General features: G+C 45.2%; 1 protein-coding gene across 14 annotated transcripts in view; it reads right to left on the reverse strand.

Annotated features, from left to right (window-relative positions):
• LOC118512251 (FH1/FH2 domain-containing protein 3-like) overlaps positions 1-17,496 on the reverse strand; it is a 76,557-nt gene that overhangs the window by 30,004 nt on the left and 29,057 nt on the right. For 3 of the 14 annotated variants that reach the window (XM_036056403.1, XM_036056401.1, XM_036056402.1), the window contains exon 2: positions 7,348-8,068. The exons of 9 other annotated variants lie outside the window; for them this stretch is intronic. In XM_036056403.1, the coding sequence (XP_035912296.1) occupies positions 7,348-7,524 (177 nt within the window). In that variant the 5' untranslated portion in view covers positions 7,525-8,068. Of the gene's footprint in view, positions 1-7,347; positions 8,069-17,496 lie in introns of those variants that run through there. 2 more of the 14 variants (XR_004906277.1, XM_036056404.1) reach the window with 1 other exon arrangement.

A 17,496-nucleotide genomic window follows, 5' to 3' on the forward strand; every position in this document is an offset into this window, starting at 1 on the left:
AATTGGAAACTGTAATAACCGGAGCACGGAGCTGCGAAACACACACCGAGCACAGCACACAATAACGAACGGTAACAGCCACAAACACACACGCACACAAAAAACACCGAATGGCGTTAGTGGCCATTTTTATACGCATTCCCTTGGCCCATCTCCCCATCCCAACCGTTTTATTTTTGTTCCATCGTCCAAATTGGTGAAACATTGAAGGTTATAAATCGTCCCACTGCAACTGGATCAGTTCCGAATGGTGCACAATGCGAGTGCACCGGTCAGCGATACGGGAAAAGCGATGCGCCTGCAACGGTTCGGTGCGTTTGTTGCCTTTTTTTTGTGTGGGTCTTGCCATCAGCAGCACCTCCAGCAATCCCATCGGCTGACCCCTTCGCTCCCTTCGCACCAATGTCCCAGTGGCTAGACCGCAGCGGTGAAATGCAATACAAGACGGATCTGTGTATGTGAGGCGAGAGCGTGTGCTTTGTGCGCAGGATGCAAATGATTAAACAATTTATCACATTCTGACAGCAAGGAAAACACACTTCTTTAGCCATTTATAATTAATGTGATGCATAATCCGACCGAAATTTTAGCAGCTCGTTTGAGGGGAAAAAAATCTCCCCGATTTAAGCGAGTTTTTATCGTTTGTTCGCTTTACTTTGTCAGCTTCGTCGGTTGCAGCCGCTTTGTTTTCACATCTAATGAACTGTGATGAAAAAAAACGTTGCTCAAAAGAAAAAGCTTCAGTTTTATGTCACTTTTCCGCAAATTTCCATCGATAGCGCGACGAAACAAAAAAAAGGGACAAATACTTGAACGCATGTTGAGTTGTTTTACAGATGTTTGGCGTGCATTTTGGCCACACGATAAAAACGGCGCTTCTGCATGTAATTTCGTGTAGAGCAAGCTATCAATTAGGGCCAGATTAACTAGTGCTGCTTCGCTCAAAGTCGATTCGAATACGTTGGGATTTTATTCTATACCTTCGCGCGATTCGTGATGCATTACCCTAACTTTGCGAATCAGCTTACACAACGCTTCCTGTTTGACGTGGGATAAAAACAGAAGTTACACACCGTTTGTGCTACCCGACACGGAAAGCTTTTCGGTGTTTCTAGGTCCCACATATTAGCGCGGTGCGTTGTTGTGAACGAGTTACGTATCTTCCGCGATACGCTCTTACGCTCCGACGAGTCTTTGCTTGCCCGGGACGGTGTGTAGTTCTTGCGATCGCAAACGAAACAGACAAACTCACACACATTTACTGAAATCGAAACTAGACGATGGCCATTTGTACCCCAAGCAAAAGCTGCATGAGCTTTCGATTTCATTCGAAGGTGCCATTAATTATATGTAACCGTCACAGCCTTTGCCGCATCATTCGTACTCCGACCCCAGGCAGCATCGGCGCATTCTACGTGGAGCCTCGTGGCTGGTAGCCACTGCTAAACACACTCACACACACACACACACACACACACACACACACACACACACAGAAATCCTCACACGACACATAACTGAGTCATTATTATGATTTGCTGCAGAGCTCCAGTTCCTAGCCCACCCATACGGGCGACCGAGTGGCTCAAAGCTCTGGGCTAGAAGTGCCGCCCCGGGGGAGCAGGACCCATTTCCAACGCTTCTCGGCTCTCAATCGGTGCCCCCTTGTTTCGATGCGCGTAATGATGTGATGCTGTAATAGATGAGGCGAATGAGCGATCGTTTGTTCGGTTCGGTTTCGCGAAAGCTGAGCATCTTCAGCACGGCAGCCCACGATGTCTCGCGGTGCAACGCGATATGCCCCATCTGTGTGGGGCAAAAGTTTGGAAGTGTATACACGAATGTCGTGATTCGGCGATCGGCGCGTTCATTTCGCTAAGATGGCCTCCGGAAGAATGGGAAAACCATAGTCAGACAAACGAAACGAAACGAGTGATCCAATCAATAGAGCCGGAAGATTTAAGCACCAAGCACAAGGCGCGTTGTAACAGAGGGAGGTAGTTTTGGAATAGATCGAAGTGTTAGTTTTGTGAGATTAGTTGTAAATTTCGATAGTCAAATCGATTAATGGGAAGTGTTGAAAGTTTTAACCTAGTTCAATGGGTAGTGGCAGTAGCAGTTACCAAGTATTCCTTGGTTTTGTGCTAGAGTCGATTGTGCTGCTCGCGAGCGCTTCATTCAGTTGATTTGCTTCTAATTTATCTAAATTTCCGCTAGAAATTTGTAACCTAATTTTAGTTCAAACTTCAGTTATTGTTTATGACATAACTACTGTTATTGATTTGAACTACATAACAACAATTTTCCATGACAGTTTTTTAATAAATAATAGGAGGGCAGTTTTAATCAATTTGATCCTGGATCAGCTTTGGTATCGTGAACCTTGCAGTACCTATTTTAAGGAAATGATGATAATTTCCGGACTTTGGCAAAGTTTTAGACAGTAAATTAACATTCGCAATTCACTTCTTCTGCTTCTTCCTTGGTACTACAACCTCGAATGGTCTCGTCCTGCCATTTCTGGCATTCTGTGACTTTATTTTAGCCGTAGCTGGATAGTTAGTCCTGCGTATAGGGAGGCAGTCTGGATGTGATTCGAACTCCGGTCCGGCCGTGTGAAGATCAGCGCCGCTGTCGCCTCGGCCACCGGACCACCCCATTACTTGGGACCTCGATTCACTACATCCAAATAAATTCGAACGCCTTACACGCTTTCCAACTCATATATCGAATGGATCAAAGACTTGAGTGACTCAATGACTCTCTGTCTCCATATGCAGAGTCAGCGATCTGGAATTCATACATCGATTTTATTCATACATTCACTTTATAAAACGACTGGAATCGATCCATCTGAGAATAAAATTGGATGGTATTCACTGGCCCAACTTTTGGTAGCTTGACAAAAAACATGTGCTGTTACTCGGGATCGAAACCAGGAGACTTAAAACTCAAAGGATTGTTATCGTCCAGTACTGTTAATGGCAAAACTTGTCAAAGGCAAACGCAGAATCACCAAGGTTGTTGTCTAGAATTCCTTTATGACTTTCTTTTCCTTTGAGCTAGGCACCAGCAACTGATTACGAGTGAGCGTTGCAGATCTCTATGCAATGAGAAAATTCCAGTCATGTCTTAACGTTGATATGGGCTCGTCCAGAACTTTTACATAAATTTTTGGTGCGTTTATTCTATTTTTATGATGCTGAGTGCTCCATAAAGCAACCTTTCGACAATAAAGCAAGGTGTTATTGAATTTTATTCAAAAATCATCCTTAAAGATGTTTCATTTTAAAATCAACAATAGAAAAAAGGGGAAAAAATAATTTTGAATTTGATAATAAAGGCATATTCCATTAACCTACTTATAGATTGGGGAGCTTGCAGAATAAAATCAAAACAAATTTGAAATGCGTTTGACACTAACAGCTGCATACTAAAACAAGCTGCAACCGCCAAACATTGAAAGTAGTACGTTGGTACATGGTTAAGTGTCGTTCGCAACGTCTAACGTGTAGCATCCGGTTTGAAAGCGATAGTACTACGCGGGTTTCGCTTTTGTTGACGAAAATAAAAAAAAACAAAACGAAAAAACACGTCAAGCATGAAGACGTGACGGCCGTGTGTGCCGAGGATGTCTTGCGTACAGCAGCAGCAGCTAACAGCTTAATTGAATTCGTACTTACTTTCGATCGATCACCTCAATGCACGGTTCGCGGTTTGCCTGATGGATTGCGCCGTTTTCTTCTTTTATGTAACCGACGGCATCCACTCCGTCTTCGCCGTTTGGTCATTTGCATACACTAAATGCTACGTACGCGTGACGAAAGGCAAATCGACAACGACGACCGGTACCGCATTTCCGTTTTGCACGAGCCGGTTTTGCCTCCTGACGATTTTCTCCGACCGATTGGCCGTCCACAGTCATCTGTCTGTCCGGAAGGCCAAAAATAAATCTTACGCGTGAAACGATCACCCCCGTGAAGCGCTCCCTACCAGCAGAGCTTAATACGCTTTACCAAACGCGCCAATGTGCTCCCTCGAACGTGGCACATTTGTGCATTGGATTTGGCACCGGGCGAATGAATGAATCGAATGCATCAATCTGATTCGTTTTCGGGTGGATTCGCCTCGCCTGGTCCGCACTGAGGGTCAGTGCAAAATCGGCCATTTTGCCTCCCAGCAGTGACCCGCTCGGTGATCGATGGAAACGTGCAGGAAATGTAGGCCAACGCCACAAGATTTCCCCTTTCGATAGGTTGCATCGGCTAGAGAAGGGTTAACGATGAGGCAACCGAATGAGGCGTCAGAATACAGTTCGCCCGGCATGTTGTTGCTGGAAGGGCTGCAGCATTTGAATTTGAATTGGAAATAAAAAAGGGAATCTGTGCGATTTGTATGCGCCATCGTGATCGAGACAATAGTGAGACTGGTTGCACCGCAAAGAGTACACAAGCTATCAACATCGTTTTAGTGTCGTTTTAAGCAGTTTAATAGCTTGCTGATCATTGATGAAGTTGCGTTAACTTCATCGGTTCAGTCGCGGTTTTGATCTTACTTGATATCTTCAACTTCAATCCACTAACCCTTGAGTGAGAATATCACTTCCTGCCATTTATTTGGCTTTTGTTTAGAGCAACCGTAACATCAGATATTATGTTGAGAAGATCCTCGAATGCATGCTTCAGCTCGTTTCACTTTCCATTTTGCCTCGATCGATTAAACTATGAAAAATGTGCACCTTTCTCATCATCATTCCTCTTGCCATTAAACAAAAAACTCGAACAGAAAACATCCTGCCGAATACAACAATCATCACAAAAGACGATAATTTATCAAAAACATCCAGCGCGACCATTAACACCCCGTTGGCGGACGGGTGTCTTACGTGTAATAAAATTGTTCCCTCGGAAGTAACAGCTTTTCGCGGAAGCTTGGTACACTTTTCCCGTTCGAGTCACATTGTACCCTCCATCTCTCTCTCTCTCTCTCTCTCTCTCTCTCTCTCTCTCAAGCCCTTTCTCCTTCAAGAGCACCCGCTTGTAAATGATTGTTCCATAAAAAGTAAACACAATCCATTAGTGACAATATTCGCGACAAATTCACCAATCTCCAGCTAAAAGCAACATTAGCAGCAGCAACCACTACCGAACGGCCATTGCATGTGTATCACCTTTCCACGTCTGGCTTCATCTCCCGCAGTCCCACCCCGTGAGGGTGGGTTGCGATTTTGGGCAAGACATAATAAACCTCAGCAACAAAAAAAAAAAACCGCAACCAACCGAACAAACGCCAACCGGCCGAGCAATTTATTGTTATTGTTTTCGCAAATTAACGCCCGACACGCCACCGAAAACGGATGGAAACTTTGCAATTTTCTTCTTCGCCGTGTGCCGTGACTTCAAACCCCAAACGGAACGCTGTGCAATGGCGAAAAATTGTCCAACAGCCGGAGCCGGAAGTTGAAACGCAACGTGCTGCCTACCTCACACGGTGCGCACGAGGTCAAGCAATTCGGATGCAGGCTCGGTTGAGGCTGCAGTAGCCGCGGTTCCAGCTCTCTCACTTCAACCACACAAAACGTGACCCAATACGAAAGATGGTCTAGAAGCAAGCAAGCAAGCAAGAAGGCGAAAAAGAAGTCGAACATTGTACGTGAACCGGATCACTGAAACTGATGCTCAACTCGACAAGCGAATTGTCTTGCAATCGGGAGCGTCTTCGCGTCAAGCGCCGCGCGAAACTTGGAGGCCAATTTCAACCCGGTGCGTACGACCGGGGTACGATGGGTGCGCCAATCATTGAATTTTATGGTGAACGTGCGGAAAAATGGGTCGTATTGCCGTGCCGCGCCACAAAACCGTCCGGCGCTATGAATGGTGCGCGGTTGACCAGCCGATGTGTGTTTGATATTATCTAACTGTACGAATTCAATTTGCGGAAGAGCCAATGGCCGAGTAATGGACGCTCGGATAATAAAGCAAATTGAGAAGGAAGAAAAAACGATCTTCCCTGGTTCCACGACGCTTCTTGTTTCCGTAGCTCCTGCTCGATAACCGGTCGGGTTCCTCATTTTTCTAATATTCTGATATTTTTTAAAAGTGTCTATTGAGGAAGTGTGAATTGAAACAATACAAAGTTTTTGCGATGAGTTTGCTAGCTGAACTATTTCTGAACGCTGCTTAATCAACACTGTTCAAGATTGAGTCTTTTCAGGGAGTCTTTTCAGGGAAAGAAACCTTTGGAAGCATTCGTGATGTAGCAATGACTGAACTGAAGGAGAAGGGCTGGTCTATACTCTTTTCAAACTGGTGCTTGGGAGCGATAACCGAGGCTCTGAGATAGAAACTTCGTGCATTAATTTCTATCATGCAATCCATCCTGTACATCCTGGAATACACTAACAACGTAGACATCACTGATTTGAGACTCTCCTATGAAGCCGAAGCTACCTAAAGCTTATAGCAAACGGCAAAAAAACTTCGGAATGGAGATTAACGACAACCAAAGTTATCGTCCTACCAAAATCATTAGCAGTCCTTCTAACAATCACTTATTTACTCGGTTGTAATGTAAAGATAGGAGATTCCATCTTTGAAGACTCTTTTGTGCTCTAAAATGAGCACAAACTATATATTTCATGGAAGATTCCACTTCCAGATCATTGATAGTCCCAATACTCACGTATGCCTCTGAGCCGTGGACTTTGTCCAAAATGATAAATTCCTTCTAGTCGGGTTCTAGAGGAAAATAGTCAGTAGGATTTTCGGAACTTGTGAAGTCACTTGTAAAGTGATCGCAACCATCGTGCAGCAAACTAGACTCTCCAGGCCTCGGAGGTCATGTCGTGGGAATTTAGAAGAGAGGCGGAAGACCCAGCTCGTAGTAAACCTCATGGACGAAGGAGACGTAATAACCAAAAATGGAGAACATGCGTCCGCCAGAAGGTCCGGGATATTGGATTGGCAGACATTGACGTTAAACCGTGAGCGATATCTAAAATATGTCGGATTAGGAATGTCTGGAAAAATACTATACCAACTTGAACAGAATTGAGAAATTTCCTGGAAAATCCTCTTACAAATGTTTCACTACACCTTGAACAAAATCCATCAGTGACTCAAAGCTCCTCAGTTTATTTAAACCGCCACGAATCACGTACTAGAACATTATATTTATCTTCACAACATATTTTTACATTCCACGCTACACACAACAATGTAAGGACTGTTAAGGACTGAAAAATTAAATTAACTCACTACTACATTAGCCACCTATTCCTTACTCAGCAGAAACGGCCTAGCCATGTTGCTACCCATCACCATGTTAACGAAGCTACTTCTTGCTTACCCTTTGCGGAGCGCCAAGATGCCGCAGCAGAGCGCCAAGCTGTGTAGCCAAGGGCACACCACTGGCGAACGAAAAAACTGGAGCCCGCGACGGAATCGGATACATCGACAGACTGTTGAACGGGTCACTGTCTACGAGGTATTGCACTCGAACCGTGATTAGTTCGTCCGGCTCCATTCTGTCGTTGATGGTTTGACGTGCTCACTGTGCTCACAATTTTTGCTGCTTTTTTGCTATTTTTTCTGCTCGTTTCGATCACTATCTTCACACAGCTATTCACCACGCAATGTGTTCTTGCAGCAATCCAACCGGTAGTGAATAGATTTCTGCAAATTTTCGCGTTTTCGCGTACTCAAGGCCAACAAAAAAGGACATCAGCAGATAGACGATCGGTTGCGGTCACGCTGCATTGCCTGCAAACGCACCAGCCGTGAACAGTTGCGGACACTGGGAAAAATCACACATACACCAAACGCACACAAACACACCCGAATGAAAATTGCACACGTTAACAGTGGTGCAGCTGCGTCATCCTGGTGGGAGCTATCCACGAGCATACAGAACTACTACGGCGGGCCGCGATGCACCATTATGCAGTGCCGTTATCTGGTGCATTTTTTTCAGAAATCACACACAAACACCATACACACACGCACACACTCGGAGGACGGCCGCCGGAAGTGATTTGCAAAATCTGATACGATACGGAACACTGCACAACCTGCAAGAATAGAGCAGTTGAATGTTTAGTCGAAAGCGTCGGAAAATCAATCCAACAAAAGCTCCTGCAAGAGCTCTCGGGCTCCGGTACTCCCCGTTCAGGTTCGGCGAGCTTTCGCTGAAGTTTGTTCCTCTCGTTGGGCAGCTCCGCAGCTCAGCAGATTGTGAAAAAAGGAAAGTAAAAATCAACTACACAAACCGCGGAATGGAGTTTTTTTCTTTCCTAAACGCGCCACAAATGCAGTTGTCATGCGGTTGCAGGAATGCGTCGTTTTGATAAAATGCACCGGAATCGTACAGGCATGCGAACTCGCGAGGATCGCAATGAAAATAGGGGGAGAAAGGCAAAATAAATCAGCTCAAAACTCTGGATCGAAAGAATTGACGTACATTTCCCTTCACTTCCGGTGGCGGATGCGAATTCTTCTTCTTCCTTTCCGTCAGCAAACAACCCTCAACCACTAGCTGGGAAAATGCCCGACCCGGCTCGTAATGCATCATGCGGCGATGCGTTTGCTGAACCGCATTTCCACCTAGCCACCCCCTTCAGCTTGCTGAGTGCCCTTCATCGGGCCTCCGTTTGATACTGTGCCAGCCGGAGGCGATAATTGATCAGGTTTCAAGTTTTTGAGATGACGCCACAGTCTCCACCGTGCCTCATGGTTGCTCGCGCACTGCACAGCGCACTCCTGCTGTCGCTGGCGCTGTCGTCGTTGTGCTGCTTCCTGTTTTGATATCAAGCACGTAGCAATAAATAATTTCCATTGCAAACAAACGCATGGAAAGTCATGTAAATGGCATTTTCACCACGCCGCACGGTTGGTCCTGCTCTACCCCACAGCGCGCCGTCGTACTGCGAGCGTAGTTTGTGGGTTTTCTCTTCACAATTGTTGTTGCACACCTCTCTTTCGTGACGCTGTTTACCATTCTCTTCCTCATTCGTCGGTCGTGTCTGTGTGTGTTTTTACAAGATGTGTTTCTGAATGCAACATGCAGTCGCGAGGCACTAGGCAAATAGTTACGCACTTCATCTCACACTCCTGTAAGCAGTAGCAATAACGATCAACAAATTAATTGCACTATTGCGAGTAGCAAGGCTCTCCAGTTTCAAATTCTCCCCGTACGCAACCTTTGGCCAGAGGATGCAAGCGACAGTGTTGCAAAAATCGGTAATCGTTTTACTTAGTATGGACAGTTTTAATAGTTTATTGTAGGTATAAATCAATCACATTGTTGGTCTATTGAACTTGAACTATAGAATGTTGTGCTTGAGCTTCGATATAAGGTTTCAAACTTTCTGTGTACTATCCTTTGGTGTTTTTTTAAGCAATTTAATAAAATATTTTCAAACACAGTTGCAAATGCTCTCTCGCTAAGTTATCATATTTCGATAACATTGGAGCTTAAATCAACCATATTTGTGACAAACTTCGTAAGATATTCAAATGGAAAAAGAATAAAGCAGATATGTCATCAGACCATATCAGACGATAAATATATCGTTAAGACTTCTGTTTCCAAAGATGAAGACCACGTATCATTAAATTACACTACCTAATAAATTACTTCAGGTGTTCTTCAAGGCTTCAATAGTTCAGTGTTGTTCTTCTTTTCTAGGCCTGCCATTTCCGGTTTCTTGTGATTTTTCTTCTTGGTTAGAAAAACGGTTTTCGTTGGGATTTGAATCATGGTCCTGCCTTGACCGCCTGTGTTGGTAAATTAATCAAATTATTTGCCACTTATTTTCTTCGACCAATTATTGTAAATGGATCGATGCTCACTCAATTGTTTCACGGTGAAGACACAGGACTATGCTCTCGAATCCTAGGTATTCGCATGAAATTATAAGTATGATCGGATGATCGAGCACCCCACTGTATTTATTCTTCTTGGCTTCACGATCTCCAACGAGCCATGTCTTGGCCATATGATGGATTGCTAGACTTATTAATGATGACCACATCGTTCAGAACATTTTGAAAGTCGTTGATCAACCTCCTGAGAAACATATATCTGAGGCTTAAGATTAACAACACATAACTTAAGGAGACATTTTCGTACCATAAATAAGTTTCACCATTATAAGTGTTTTGTGGTAACAATATTGCAATCATACAAACATCATACAACTTCAGCTGAATCTCGCTTACGCCTTACCCAAGGCACCCCGTGCTGCCACAAATGGGAGCAGTATATTTCATTATTCAACCTCAGCTTCATTTTCCCCACGTCTGCTTCCACCATCGCATACGGTTGTGCAAATCAAAATTTGAACAATTTTGTGCAATTCACCAGCGACCCGTGCGTGATGATATGGGTGCGAGAGAAAATTTCGCACCACCGCCACCGCCGTGCGCCGTAGAAAATGTAACAAATCCAACACCATGCATCTATTCAAATATTGAGCTATAATGATTGCTAATTTCCTTACGCTCAAAAGCCGTGAAACGTGTGCTTTCAATAGAGCCAGGTGTGCGAGTGTGTGTGTTGTTAGATGCATGGCGCGGGTTACGAAAAGCAAAAGGAAGAGCACAATTGTGCAGAGAAAAAGATATAAAAAAACAGAGCGCTAACATAGAAGGAAGTAATCCAAATTCGTACCATCCGGTTGCTGTATGGCTGCTGCATGGGTCTGCCCTGTTTGAAGTTTGCATGCGAGCGTACGGAGGATGCGAAATGGCACAATCGAACCAGGCTTTCAGCGGCATTACCTGGGGTGGGCTGAGATCGAGAGCATATTTTTATCTACCTCTACCAGGGGTTTCTTTTCATCCGGGGTTTGGTGTGGTTCAGTGGCAGGTGCCGGCAGGTAATGATTACAAAATAGCTCTATTGTTGCCGAAAGCAGTACACTATCGGGTGAAACTGTGCTGTGCCAATGTTCGATATTCAATTTCGGAATGGTGAAGATCAAAGAAAAGCGAACTGGGTGGCTTTAAGACATGATCTGGTTCGATGTAATTCAAACAAACCCGGCAAAGACTGCTTCTCTTGAGAGCATTATCACCCTGCTATTTGCCTTTTTGGGTATGTGTTTTCGAATTCTAACCACATGACCATCATTGGTCTACCTGGACAAATACTCTGATTTAGTAGTCCACTCTTTAAGATCATCAAGCACAGCTCAAACCTTTCCTTGCGCTGCTTTAAAGAGCTTCCTGTCCACTCTGGAAGGTCATTTCAGGCGACGGCGACACGCAAAAAGGTGAAAAGTTAAATCGATCCACTTTATCCGATCTTGCACTTTCGGAAGAATTCCACCAGGATGCTTTCACTTTCCGGCAAACAGCAGCAGCAGCAGCAACAGCAGCATCTTCCCATTTACCCACAAAAAAGAAGAGCTATTCCCGAGCTTCATTCAAACTCTGGCTGCGGAAATGCACCCTGTGAACAGCGAACGAAGAAGATGTGCATTGAAAGCTTGCTGCGATTTCACAGAGGCTGTGGCTTCTATCCGGTTCCGGACGTGAGCAGTCGATTGCGGCTGGAGCTATATTTCCTGAGCAAATATTTACCCAGCGCCCTCTCCTCACGCCATGCACCACTTTGCCAATTGCTCAAACACACACGCGCGCGTGTGTGTTTCTGTCCCTCTGCAAATGCACTGTTCACCATTGTCTGTGGGAAAGTATGCAATTGCTACCGGTTATGAGGTCTCTCGCTCGCTCGCTGACACCGATCAAAGTTCAACGCATGACTGTTGTCTTGAGCGATCCTAAGCGATAATTGAGCTTTGGATGAAATTACCGAAAATCGTCTCCAAAACGAATGCCTTGTTTACCGCTGCTTGTATCACATGCGAATGAGTTTACCTAGTTATATTCTACTGTTTGTCCAACGTGTTTGAGAAGGCTCCCGGAGCAGCTCCGAAAACAAAACCGACGTCATTCGATTGCAAAACACATCGTTGAACAGTCGCTCCGTCGTTTTTTGCTTTATTAAAGCAATTTTGATAACAATTTGTAATAATTTTCATACATTATAAAATAATCCCCGAGGCGGCACAGTGCTGGTGCAATAATTGTGCAGCCTAATTTAAAATCTCTTACGACGGTGTTACGTCCATAACTGTTTTCCATACGAGCAATATGTATGTAGAGCAGATCAGTCAGTTGTTTGCTATTGGACAAACGGTGGAAAACTGAAGACGTTTGCTTTGCTTTGATGTGTTTTCTAATGTTGAACACGTGAACGCATTGTGTAAGTGACTCATGTTGTTCGATTTTCTTTTCCTCTGGTCTTCTCTTCGCTATTAGCATGACATCGCGCAAGATTACGGACGAAGGCAGGGCTACAGGATAAGTCGATTTGCTTCCACAAATGACCGACATAATCTCGTAAAGAGGTTTCATCCCTTTGGATTAACGAGGGATTAGGAATGGGAGTCTTGCACAACCACCGTGGCCGTTGAGCGAGCCACTCGGAACTAGGAGCTAACGAGAACGAGACAGAATTTCTGTTTCTTCTACTGAAAACGAAACTACTTACGTTAATAGCAGCGGGTACTATTAAATCACTTTCTATCGTATCTCTAAGGCATGTTACTACAAGAATGAAGTTCTCTTTAGATTCTCTTTAGACCACTTTCACAATTTAATCCATTGCTTGCCCAAACTATTCCAAATCGATAGCTGCTCCATACATTCCTTTGGCTGGATCCACATTTTTGACACACTACAATCACCATTCGCTATCAGCACATCATGAGCTCCGCAGCTAGGGTTCCGTACTCCTCCAACCAGTGTTTCCCACTTCTTCCCTCTGTTTTATCATTCCCCAGCAGACCGGACCGGAGCAGACCCAGTCGAGCGAAGCGAAGAATCGATTACATCCTATAAACGTCAGCAAATTGTCGATAATACCAGTGCGGAAAGGCACCCATACACGTGTGCAACTTGATATGTGTGTCGTCAACGGCATGCCTGCACTTTAGCTCTCTACACGCGACATGTCCTTACCCGGATGGCCGCTCGCACCCCCTGGGAAACCAGTAAACAAGATCCCGGGTGTTTGGGGGAGGGGTTCCCATGCCATACTCAAGCGGAAGCAGATAGCTCCACGCGTGGTGTTTGGGGTTTATATGCGAGTAACTGTACGTTATCACCACACTTCTCCGGTGTTGGTATTACATAGAGAGAGAACGAGAGAAAAAATACGCACTCTAATTACACAACACCATTTCTGGATCTGCCGTTGCTTGTGGTTTGTTTACGCCCAGAACCTTTCCCAAGAATATGCCACACACCGACGCACGGTACATAATCGCATCATTCGTAGTGCCGTAGATCGTTTATTGCTCTGGGATTCCAGAAATGGCCATAAACTTGTTGTACCAGACCAGACCGTTTGTATCCTTCTCCAGCTCGAACGATTGATTGGCTAAGCTTGGTGTTATAATTTAATGATACGAGTGTCTGTAATGAATATGTGACGGAGAACAGCTGACTGTATGTCACCATTTTGTGGCTTTGTTTGTAGCTTCGTTTTTGCTACGTAAATATTGCTAAATGCACAACATTCCCCGCACAAAAACAGCTCAAATGCTATGCAAATCCTACACGAGTACGAGAAGTTGGTGATCAGTGGTAGGTTCCCTGTCTACACACGAACCATCCCACTGTCCGTTCTTCAACAGGAACTAGTGGTAATGCAATAATACCCAATTACTATGCAAATGGGAACCTTACTTCGTTTGGGCCAGCAAGTACCAGGCGAAACATTGTTCTTCCTACGTCAGCTCGTCATCGATTTGCATCCAAGTACTGTTCGTGGGACATGGGCGTCACATGTTTAAAACCCGTACATTCCCCATGGGTATTATTCCGGGCAGAGGTACCACTAAACCCCACCTTTTTTCTGATTCCAGAAATTTGATTGATAAATTCTTGCATCAGCGCAGGGTCGGTTTTTATTTTCACCAAAAAAAAGGAAACCATAAATTAGATTATTCCTCGTTAAGAATGGCAAACGAGGTGAAGACGAACCGCTTCAATGGAATCAATTTCAAAACCACCCTCCTCACAATAACGAATCCTATCGAATCGGTAAAGAGTGACGATGCGCTACAGAATCAGATCAGACGGTAAGGAAATTGATACCTGCTTCCTCGCGTTGCCGTAATGCCCTCGCCGCGCTTGGTGACTTGGAATTTGCGCCGTCGTCGTAGGCTGATGTGCTGAACCGAAAACCGCAGCAGTTCGTTGCGTTCGTTAGGCAGGGGTAGTTGTTTAAGTTGCATAGAAAGTAAGCGCGGATCTAGGCTGTGAGGTGGCGCCAGCGAAGGTCACGGCACGCACGGCGAGTTCGGTATCGGTTCGATGCTCTTTAGATGTAAAAGAGTTAGAGATTCTACTCCAACTGTTGTTCTGCACAGTTTGAGCTTACGTGAACTCATTTAACTCAAATGTGGAATGTGATTCAATAGAACTAAAATCTTCAAGCTACCGTTAACACCCACGAAATCCACGAATGCCGAAGATCGATTTCGTACATCCAAACAAACTGGCTGAGTTTCACTCCGCTTCCAGTCTATCCATCACATCAGCGGATGATGGTGTTGCGGCTAAAAATATGCATAATCTGGGCTGAAAACTTTTCCAACACTTTGCTCTCGATTTCCCAGCTGCACATCTCGAACAACCCGAGGTACCCCGTGGAGCCTCTGCACCTCACCATCAGCCAACGCCGTGAACCGGAGCACCGGAGAAGTCAGGGAAGATTTTCAGTTCAATTTCAACACTTGCTCTTTTCCACCTTGCCACTCTGCCTGCTCCCGGGGCAAGACCATCCTCCCCCCCTTCCCCGCCCTGCCCTGCCTGTTTACCGATCAATTATCGCTTTCTGGTCACGTTTTGGAACGAAGCCAGACGCCGCAACATTTTGACGCAATACATGTTTGCCTGTTACCCCCGTTGCACATACACGATGTAGAGTTGTATGCATGCATGCATGAGCCGAGTAGTGGTGGCGGTGGTTTACCTGTGTTGTACTTCCTTTCCTTGCCCTTCAGCAACGGACAGGGGACAGAATTGAGACATAATGATTTTCACCAACCACCAGTGTGTGTGTGTGTGTGTTCGCCGACCAATGTTATAATGGCTGACGGTCGCGTCGTTTTGCATGATTATAAATTTGGAAACTCCCTGTTGGTGATGCTTAACATGGGCCGAAGGATGCAACGCTACCACTAATTTAATATTAAATGCAAATGTTTTAAAAACACTCTGCACGATTTATTGGCGAAAAAACCAACAGCATGCCAATGAGTGTTTTGGACCTGTGACAAGGCTACTAGCCATAGAACATGATGGTAGTCACTTGCTGGTATGTGAGATTTAAACTAGCAGCAATCTCGTTTTTGATTAGCCTAGCATGAATAACTCGATCAAAATTTATAAGGGCCGCTCATGCTCGATGCTCTTGTGTTGAAAGGGCTCTTCTTTGGGGAAAGGTGCTCTTGTCAGTGGTTGTAGATCTTGTTGCTATAGCTGTCATTTGTGATAAGAGTCTTCGTGATAAGGGTCAACATTTTTGAATGAGATAGGAGCATCAAGTCACTCAAATATATTCAATATTGCTACTGTCGCCTGTTACAAAAGTTATAAAACAAAGGAGCATATGAAAACTATTCTATCAAAAATTGAATGGCCTTCGAGGGTAAAGCCTCACCGTGGAAAGTCACTATGCCACCGTGAGCTCAATTTTTAGCGGTGAAATCGAAAATGATTCACCACCATCGCTGCCGATAGCAAGCGCAATGGCTTCGGCGGCCTTCAAACGGCTGAGCTAAAAATCTCAATTCACCGTGGATCAATGTGCTCGAGCGAAGCCCTGATACGCTGATACCGAGAAAAAACGGGATGGAATCACAAATTGATCCTCGTCGTCCATTGCCACCTTCTGCCCCGGTCTTGTACTCTTGCCCAATGGGTTGCAGCAAGAGTGCACCACAGCCGCCCAGACCGACGCTCTACGCTTAGTCGATTCAACATTCTTGAGATTCTCTTGCTTAACCTCTTAACACCTTACCGGCGAAGCGAGATTCTTGGGCGAAGCGCATCCAAAGCGTTCCTCGAGGGGGCTGGCGCGTCTTTTTTCCCATCGCCACGGGACGAGTGACGCATACATATCGCCCGGTGACTGAATCACTCATTAGCTATCGCCTAGATTGTTCTACACTTTCCACCTGCCGTGACGAGGTAAGAATCGGACCGTACCCGCTGCCTTCCTCGAATGACGGACGACCACGCAAAGAGACCGAAGCTTGTTCTTGCACCGAGCGATACAACAGCGGCTTGCAGCGTAAAAGGCAACAGAACAAGGAAGGTAAAGAAGGAATAAAACACGGTAACACCCGGGCATCGGTAGAATTCCGACCTTTCCTGTACACCTATTGCAGCGCACAGTTTTGTTCCGTCTTTCGTTCCGCATCATACTGCGCGATCGTTCTCTGGATCGGATCCGTTATGGTCGTGTTGGCGCTATGGGAAATGGAAAGAATTCTTTTCTACGACAAATGGCGCACCGATGCTCACCGGGGTGAGGGAAGTAAGGGACACGAAGGAAGGAAGCATGGAAGGAAGGAAGTGCCTCGGGACTCAATCTACTAAGCAAATAAAGCTCCTCTCTGCTGCCTTAGCCTAGGATCTATGGTGGGAAAAAATTACCAGCGCTTCCCGGCGAGCGATCGTTCGGGGTCAGAGAAGACGAGCTCTAATTAAATTTCATCATTAGTTCCACTGTTTTTAATGTCTCTACTCCATGTACGTGGAAGCATTCCATAAAGTCTGTAAAATTCAGGATGTAATCAAAATGTTGTAGTGATAATCGAAACATTTAAAATACAATTTTCAAGCTCAGCTTCTATGACTTACATAAAAAAATTGGGAAAACCTCATTCAAGCGCTAATGATCGTGTACAACAAAGCACACAGACAGCTATTGGTTTCGACCCTTTCAATAGCTTAATAAACAGTACACCACCACCGTCATCGCGGGTAATAATGTTTAAAAATCAATTAAGGATGCCATAGCCGGCATCGGTCGTCCTTCTTCTCGCACCCGGCACTGGTGACGCATCACCAGCACTCCTACAATCGGTGCAAAAATGGCACAAAACAATGGCGTGCTCCTACATCCACCACCGGGATACCGTGCCGGGCCGTGACCAACAATTCGTTTTGATACGATCTTTGAATAGCCATTAATGAAACCGAGCGCAAAATAGAGAGAATAACAAACCACCAAAAACAAAACACACACACGCTCTCTGGCACTTACTCCAAGCACCCTCAATTTGGGAAAAACAAAGCCAAGCGCATCCGTGCCATTTGCGTCCGGCCATGGCACAACCATGGTACACCATCGCGATGTGGGAGAAAGTTTCCAGCACGTCCCCCGGTCCAAGCTCGGTTGGTTCGTTAATTACTT

The sequence above is a fragment of the Anopheles stephensi genome, chromosome 3 (assembly GCF_013141755.1).
Source record: "Anopheles stephensi strain Indian chromosome 3, UCI_ANSTEP_V1.0, whole genome shotgun sequence".
Classification (NCBI taxonomy): Eukaryota; Metazoa; Arthropoda; class Insecta; order Diptera; family Culicidae; genus Anopheles; species Anopheles stephensi.